At 34.8% G+C, this 8,402-nt stretch overlaps 2 protein-coding genes and 1 long non-coding RNA gene across 6 annotated transcripts; all 3 read right to left on the reverse strand.

The window, feature by feature from the left end:
- Positions 1–654: 654 nt before the first annotated feature.
- On the reverse strand, positions 655–1,644 carry LOC125198656. Its single transcript, XR_007172438.1, has 3 exons — positions 1,515–1,644; positions 1,266–1,407; positions 655–963 (listed from the first exon to the last, which is right to left on the reverse strand). It is a non-coding gene; the product is annotated as an uncharacterized LOC125198656 (long non-coding RNA).
- A 445-nt stretch (positions 1,645–2,089) lies between these two features.
- Positions 2,090–4,879, reverse strand: LOC125198655. 4 transcript variants are annotated; one of them, XM_048096972.1, is made up of 6 exons: positions 4,249–4,879; positions 3,918–4,021; positions 3,650–3,691; positions 3,074–3,125; positions 2,905–2,965; positions 2,090–2,374 (listed from the first exon to the last, which is right to left on the reverse strand). In XM_048096972.1, the coding sequence occupies exons 1-5, from the start codon at positions 4,411–4,413 to the stop codon at positions 2,930–2,932; spliced, it is 399 nt and encodes a 132-aa protein (XP_047952929.1). In that variant the 5' UTR covers positions 4,414–4,879; the 3' UTR covers positions 2,090–2,374; positions 2,905–2,929. The 4 variants fall into 4 exon arrangements, 3 of the variants coding, with proteins under 3 accessions (XP_047952929.1, XP_047952931.1, XP_047952930.1); XM_048096974.1 differs by lacking the exon at positions 3,650–3,691 and adding an exon at positions 3,516–3,649 and having other exon boundaries at positions 4,160–4,879; XM_048096973.1 differs by lacking the exon at positions 2,090–2,374 and adding an exon at positions 2,391–2,561.
- A 16-nt stretch (positions 4,880–4,895) lies between these two features.
- On the reverse strand, positions 4,896–5,789 carry LOC125198654 (transcription factor bHLH137-like). Its single transcript, XM_048096971.1, has 3 exons — positions 5,539–5,789; positions 5,333–5,467; positions 4,896–5,189 (listed from the first exon to the last, which is right to left on the reverse strand). The coding sequence occupies exons 1-3, from the start codon at positions 5,710–5,712 to the stop codon at positions 5,064–5,066; spliced, it is 435 nt and encodes a 144-aa protein (XP_047952928.1). The 5' UTR covers positions 5,713–5,789; the 3' UTR covers positions 4,896–5,063.
- Between the last annotated feature and the right edge of the window lie 2,613 nt (positions 5,790–8,402).

The following is an 8,402-nucleotide window of genomic DNA, read 5'->3' on the forward strand; positions in this document are numbered from 1 at the left end:
TATCAACATTTACGTTTAAAACTAAAATAAAAAATATCAAATTTCATTATCCGAACGTCGTCGGAACATATGCAATTGAGATCTCGTTGGAATCCTTATAAAATTATCTTTAATTTGATATATTTTTTACGAAAAAATAATTTAAATCGAGAAAGTTACATAAATTTAAAGTTTTAAGATGATTTTAATAAGAGAGAATTGACATTAATACCACTTATTTTTATTTAATAATTTTTTTAATTAAAAATATAATTCATGTGACATTATTTTAATCACTAGATCTCTTAATCTAATGACTAAGATTTAATCTTAATTTGAGATTGCAATTGATCACTCCCCTTTATTTCTATATATATTATTTGTATCTATGTATTCTAGAATCACTTTGGATTTTCTTAAAAATAAATAAAAACTACAACATAATTTTATTATTTTTATCGATGTATCATGTATGTATTCTTGAATCACTTATGCATCAAGGGTTTTCCATTCTTAATTCACTTTCTTTGTGCTCTTCGTTTATTTTCAATTCTTGTATTGTCCAATTCCATTTTTACATGGAAAAAATGAAAAACAAAAAATCCTAGTCAAAGTCAATTTTCATGGGTTACAAATATTCTTCGTAGTCTTTTTAAAAAAAAAAATTAAGGCTAATATTCGAAACATAATAAGTGCACTAACTAATTAACAACCAACTGATTGTTAATTACCACATACAATTACTATTCCTGCTATACTACAAATTCTTGACCACTATCACTACCTAAAATTCTAACCACCGCAACCTTGATTATGGGTGCAGAAATTATGTTGGAAACAAAGGATCTCAAAAGTGAAAGATTTGCTGATATTTGGTCGGTTCCAATGATTACTGCCTCCAAGATTTCGAGTTTTTGATACCGCAGACAAGAATAAACAGCCTTTAATTAAATCCGTTGCTCCTTTTTGTTTGACCAAGACCATCTAAAAATTGTAACCACACAAATTGTTAGTATTGTACATGAAACGTAAATAAGGCTTAAAACTTGCATATCATTAACTACGAATTCTATTAGAAATAATTCATTCTCAATCAAAACTTATAAATCACAATGAAGGTTTAATTAGGGGGACTTATGCCTCATATAATAAAATTTATTAACTGTTTGAATCTTTTATTGGGGCGGGGAATAATGATAATTAAGTAACCATTCTAGCTATGTTTATAATAAAATGATTATTAAGAAAAATAAAGAAATGGTTGAGACAAATGATACGAGTCGTACCAGGTGGTTGTAGTAGGACAGATGATGTTGGGTTTTTACATAATTACATCAATGGGAATGAAAACAAGTTGTTGGTAGATTCTGACTGATTATTAATTCTCTGTCTTTGATCATCCACTTCCCACAAAACCTGTCTATCACCCTGAAAATGATGTAAATTTTGTCCATGTTATAGTACATCATACTTATGTGAAAAACTAATTAATATATTTATATAAAAAAATATATACTATGTGTTAATTTGTGTACCTGGGATAAAGCATTTGGAATCTGGGATTGGTGTAAGAGAGAAGAATTATCTAAGACTAGATAGGAATTGGCTGTTGTGGGGCTGCATTGATGCATGCCTGCAGGCAACGGTGATGCCAAGCTATTAAAATTCTGCATGCATTTATTGGGCAAAGAAAAAAAAGGTTTAGATTTTTTTATCAAACGTAGTACTTATAATATTAATTGAAGGAACATATATTCTAACACTACAAAAAAGGAGGTGATTTGCTAGCACCACTGTGCTCGCAAAAAGGTAATGAAGTGCTCGCAATAGCCCGTTTTGCTAGCACACTGCGAGCACCAATTGTGCTAGCTATAGCGCTTGTAGCAAATTTGCGACCAGTTTTGCAAGCAGAAGTTATTTTGCTAGCACCTTTTTGCTGGCTAACAGGAGAAGTTGACCAAGCTATATATGTGCTCGCAAGTTTGCTAGCACCTCTATTGTGCTAGCAGGTTTTCGACCATTTGTAATTAGTGTATTCAATTCTAATATTTTTTTTTAATTTATTATTTGGACAATTTATTAAATAAAAATCATAATGACAATAAAAAAGTAATAAAACTAAAAAATTATATAAAATTAATAATATTGTTATACACTTTTAGTTTATAAAGACTTGAGCTATTTTTGACTTATCATTTCGTCAACCTATTCACTGTGGTTCGTTCATCAACAGTTCCAACCTCCTATTTTTTTTCTCTAAATCTGGGCGCAACTTGCATTTTGCTCTCTAATTCAGCACGTGCTATTGCATTTTTCCTCTCCAACTCCGCACGCAACACCTCAGTTTGCTTCTCCAACTGCTCGCGCAATTAGTACTTGAAGATCTTACTGAAATCTGGGAAACATAATATCAACACATTGTTAGTTGATCATAGTTTCCGGGATGAGAAATGAGAGGACCACGTTTCATAAACAGAAATGAGACGTATCTGAGAGAATCTCATTCATAGTACCCTCCTTATTTTGTTTACTTCTTATTCTCCGAGTCACTGACTCTATATCTCTTGTATGTAGACCTAGTTCTAATACCATTTAGATAATTAAGTGAGAATCCTATATTTTCTTCTAATATATGTACTACAAAAAGGTAGCATAGATCCAATCTATTATATAAATGTATAAATACATATCCAAAACAAGTAAGAAGATAAGAAAGCATCTTGTGGTGTTAAGATGATGAGAAAGCATTTTGGCCCGTTTGAGAAAATGTAAGGAGTTCTCACCAAGAAGTGAATCTTCTCTGTGTGACTTCTTGCTCATCGGACATTAGAATAATGAACATCAACATTTATTATAACTTAAGACAGTAAAGCCAAATACTTCAGAATAAACAAATGAATCTGGATATACAGAAGGGGGATTTACCTTCACATAGCGAAATCCTTGTGGATCAGCAGAGCTCTTGCATCCTAACATAATCCCACACCTATACTCCATGAAATGTGAATTATTCTGAGTTGCATTCACATTACAATAACACAATAATATAGCATAACCTCAACAATTAATTAACAGAAGTCTTGCAATCACTTACCAAACATGTTCTTTTGTAACCCTTCTGCATCTGATCCCATAACTCCAAAGTTCTGCAAAGTGCAAACATCCAAAAACCAAAAGTTAATCTATACCAAATTCCTCGAGTAGTAAAGTTATGCGGTGAGATAATATATCCCCCCTTCAGCTGACTGAAGAACACCACAAAATTTCTTTAGGTATAACGGTTCTATTCATCAAGATTCTTAGTAGCACTGTTTCCAGAGCTTACAAACGAAGAACCAACAATTCTCTTTCCATCTAGAGGCCTAGTTGAATAATTGGTGTTACTTTGAACTTAACTTTGGGGAAAAATGAAAGAAAGTGCAGATCAGTTTAAGTTGTGATTTCCTTTGCTATAGGATATATACTCGTCGATAAACAGCGACAAACATGATATAAAAATGGCCTTAGATTCTCATGTCTAAAACATCCAGTGTCACCTTTAGCCAAAATTACTAAAAGGTAAGAAATTATTGACTGTTGACAGTCGATTTGGATTACAGCAAATCTCTGCCCAACTGCCTTCTTTAACACCACAATTTGAGGAGATATTGAATATGTAGACATGTCTCACCTGGAACAAGATGTCTGTATTAGTAAGTCCCGGCAGAGAAACCTTTCAGTTCTACAACACTTTTCAGCAAGTTTAACTACACATTGTCATCCTAAATCCTTCGAAGTCAATTTATTAATTCATTTTTAAGTATGATTTAGTTAATTCATTAATTATATCACAAATTATCATGCTGTTAGCATCTCCATCAACAAACTTTCTCAAATCAACATCTAATAAGAAAAAAATCAGACTACGCACTAAATACAGAGTTTGGAAGGGTACGAACCATGCTATCTTCGACCTCATCCGGCGCGGCGGAGCTCGAGCCAAACCGAGATCTTTGCATCGCTTTGTAGGCTTGATTTTTCCCCATTTTCGTGATAGTAAATTCTACAATTTTATCCAGCAATAATCGATAAATTTTTTGAAGCGAGAGTCATGAAACAAGAGAATCTAAACAATTAAATTCATTCCATTGATTTACAGAGAATTATTGAAGATAACAATTAGAGAGGGTTATAGAAGTACCGACGAATCATTCCAGAAAACGAAATTCCATAAAAATTTTATCAATTTCTCGGCGAAGCCAAGCAGAGGGGAATCGAGTGGATTGCTACCGAGAATCTCCGATGAGAGCGGCAGAAGGAGCCGCGATGATGTGAAATCGCGGATGCACGCCTTCGATATATTCGATTAGGGGATATGCAATGAGCAATTGCTTGGAGAACGAGCGGTCCGATCATCGTGATGTTTGATTCCAGAGCTTCTCCGGCGATCATCATCAGATTTACGCTCAGCTTGAGTGATCGTTAATGACAGCGGCGGAACTGCGGCGACATGCGGCTGAAATGCGACGGCAAAGCTAGGGCTGCGACATTGAAGTTGTGTAGAGGAAGGGAGAGGGGAGAACTGATGGTTAATTAGAGATAGAGAGGGAGAGGGAGTGCAAGGGCTATAACTACGGCTGTAAGGGTGGGCGTGTGGGAATGGAGGAAATGAGAAGAATTAGGTTATTAAGTAGTATTTAACTAGCACCTATTTTTGCTCGGAAATTTGCGAACAGAGGTACTTTGCTAGCTAACTTGCGAGCACATGCATTTGTCTGCACCGTTTGTCACGATCGCGAGCACGGTTTGCTCACAAATTTGCGAGCACTATATGTGTGCTCTCAAAACTCCTCATTTTATCCCCTTACTCTCAATTGGTCATTGTTTGCGTTTTTGCTCGGGATTTTGCTTTCAATTTTGCTCGCAATTTTGTGAGCAGGCTATATTATGCTCGAAAGTTTGCGAGCACCGGTGGTGTGCTCGCAAAAAGTTGGTCGCAAACGGAAGCTTTTTTTGTAGTGATAGTTTATAATTTCATCCAACATGGGGGCCTTTCCAGTAACCTGTTCTTCACTCAAACCACGTGACTTTGTCAGGAGTAGAAATTAAAAGAAAACAAATAGACAATAATATATATGAAGACAAATTAATTTAATGAATTTGACCTTGTCACAACCAGGAACAAGAGTTTGTAGTAGCTTCATTCTCTCACTTATTTTCTCCCTCCGCAACTGAAACAGAAACAAAAGAAAGAAACCATAAATTTTCATATAATAAAAGTTTACAGTGAAATAGTTGAATACCTCCACTATAATAAAGATTAATTAAACTATTAAAAAAAGCAAAAAGGATTTTAGATTTTATATGCATATACCCTCTCAGCAAGACTGTGCCTATCAGTTGCTTGGCCCCTCCTTGCTCTTACATGAATATAACCTTTTTCTTCTTCACCTTCTTTCTTATCCTCACATTTCTTCTGCTTCTTCCCTCTCACTAGTTCTCTCATATCCTGCAACTCCAAACAAATTATTTTAATTTTTTTCACAGTTCCTGGAAAATCAAATTTATAAGAAATTGAACCTTGGAGTGAGCAGAATTGGATTTCCTCTTCTTGTTAAAAGGGGAAATGGTTTTGGGATTTAAAACTGAGGAATTACTTGAGGGATGAAGATTGATGGATAAGGCATTGTTTGGATCATGAAAAAGGGCACACATGTTACTAATGGTGGTGGAAGATGAAGAGTTGTTTTGCATTGCCAAGAAGACTGAAGAAAGTGATGATTTTTATGAATAACAAGATTTTGTGGCATCTCAGGTTTTATATAAGGGAGAAACATAGAAAAGACCAAGACTTTTGCTAAAATCCTCTTGCCCATGCAGTTACATTTAATATTTGACTGGTCTAGCTTCTCATATAGAGTATTATTTAAATAGAGAAAATTAAATGTTAATTCTTTCATTTTTCTTTTTGATGTCATCATGAAAACGTAATCAATCAAAGACCATTATACGGAGTAATAATTAAAACGTACTACTAGTTTAAAGCAGGGGCGGAGCCACTATATAGCCAACTGGGGCATTTGCCCCTCCACACCCTTCTTTTACTATTACATTTCTATAAGCACATTTCCAATTATATAGATCAAACACACTAATTGCCCCTTCTCAGATGTATAAAATTTTTCTATATGCTAAATTTTTGCCCCTCCTTAAACATAATCCTAGCTACGCCCCTGGTTTAAAGTAGTACTATAAAATATGGAATTATTTAATCATGAATTATCCTACAAGTTCGAGTCATCATCATTAACTACCGTTTGTACAAATCATGGCATGTAGTTTCATTTGGAGATGACCTTATCCAAACAATCGTCTTATTTTATGAAGCTTTTAAAAATGTAAAACAAATCACATAGAGCAAAATTCAAACTATTGGTGTGGAGGGGGCCATAGCCCCTCCTCTTCCGCCCATTGCAGCAGGGCTGGTTTGAACTTTGAAGCAATTGAAATAGCCATGCTGTACTCATTGCTATTAAGCTTTTTTTCTAAACTATATTAAATTTTGTCAGAGTTATTGAATCAGACCATTTCAAAAATGATTGGATATTTTTTTGGTTTATCAAATTACATCTTGAACTCTACTAATAATTTTCATGTCAACATATTCTACTATGTATTACCTATGAATAGGGATGATATATATAGGAGTATATATAATATAGACTAGTACCCCTATATTAATATCACTTCTTAATTACTATCATCTATGGTCGGCCCTCAATAGAACCGTCACTGTCTTCGACCCAAGCACATTGATTGGTCAAGACTAAAATGCTAGGAATTAAAACTTCATATATTATACTCCCTCCGTCCCAGATTTGTAGTAACATTTTGCCATAAAAGTCCGTCCCACATTTGGGGTAACATTTAGAATTTACCATATTAGCACATAAAATTTTACCCCAATATTCACTAAAATTACACTCAAATGTCATTATCTATATTAAAATAAATCAAAATAAAAATAAAAAACCAAAAAGTCAAAGAGGGACCCACCTTCAACTAACTCACTTTATTTATTACACACTCCATCATCTCATTTCATTTATTACACACACTTCATCATCTCACTCCACCATATCATTTCATTTATTACACATTCCACCTCTCACTCTTATTAATTACACACCGCTCAATGTTCGAGACAGCTTTTTGGGTATTTTGAAGTCCGATTCGCATGTTTCATACCATTCTCTTCGTTTCAAAAAGCTTCCCTGGATATCTTAAACGCTCAATCGAGTTCGGTAGAAAAAGAGACCGTTTTTCCAAGACTGCGCAGGACATGTTAGACCCGCCGGCCCCTGAAACGAACCCCGGGACCCGCCAAAAACACGAAAAAAAGCCGAGCCCTGGCGACCCCGCTTTGACCCCACCCAACCCCCCCAAACCCCCACTTTTTTGGGGCACCCTTTTTTCGGGCCCAAAGTCAACCCCCGGTATATATGCCTAGGAAACGCCCCCCAAAAACAACTTACACGCCTTCAACCCCAAAAAAAAACTACTTTTTTACCTAGGAAGAAGAGAAGAACGAGCAAAGGACGAGATTCATCGCAAGATTGAAGACGAGACCTCCAATCCGCCCAATCCAATTCTAGGGGTTTCTTTTTTTTATTCTTTTTCAAAAAATGTTTTTGAATATTTCTTTGAATATTTTTTGACTTTTGTGTAACATGAGGCTAAATCCTTCAGAGTTCTACGGGGAGAAAAATGATTCTTATGTTTAATTGATTTCCTTTTTCTATGTCTTGCTCATGTGGTTATTTTGATTTCTTTCGTGCTTATACATTTATTCGACCGATCACCTTATAAATGCATGGGATTTTACTACAAGAATCGAGAAGTGAGTAGTTTAATTTGAAAGAGAAGAAATTGACGTCTTTGTCAATATAATCGAGAGATTTGAGCCTTTGAATGAAGCTAAGTATCTTAGGGGCTATTAGAGTTGTCGCTTTAGTTCTAGGAAGAGACTTCGGGTCTGTGAAAAATCTACAAATTATATGCTTTGAGAAAAGATATAGTTTTACCTTAGTGATAGCTTAATAACCCTTGAGACCCTTTGTTGGCATAGTTTGGAAATTAGTTGAGCATAGGATAGTTGTTATCGATCCCGTAGGATTCTACCCTTCTCATCTTTGATCTACATCCATTTTCTTATTTGCTTTTAGTTCTCTAGTTGTTTTTAATTGTTTTTACCTTGCTTTTAAGTAGATTTAGAAAACCCAAACTTTCCGATTCATCTAGATAGTAGTTGAGGTTGGTTCGTGGTAATTAGGTTGACACTCATTGTCTTTGTGGATACGATACTTTGCTTACTATTTGCTACATTACCCCGTACACTTGCGGGTATACTTGTGTTAAAAAAAAGTTGAGTCATTCTCTCTTAC

Source organism: Salvia hispanica, unplaced genomic scaffold (genome assembly GCF_023119035.1).
Source record: "Salvia hispanica cultivar TCC Black 2014 unplaced genomic scaffold, UniMelb_Shisp_WGS_1.0 HiC_scaffold_18, whole genome shotgun sequence".
NCBI classification, from domain to species: domain Eukaryota; kingdom Viridiplantae; phylum Streptophyta; class Magnoliopsida; order Lamiales; family Lamiaceae; genus Salvia; species Salvia hispanica.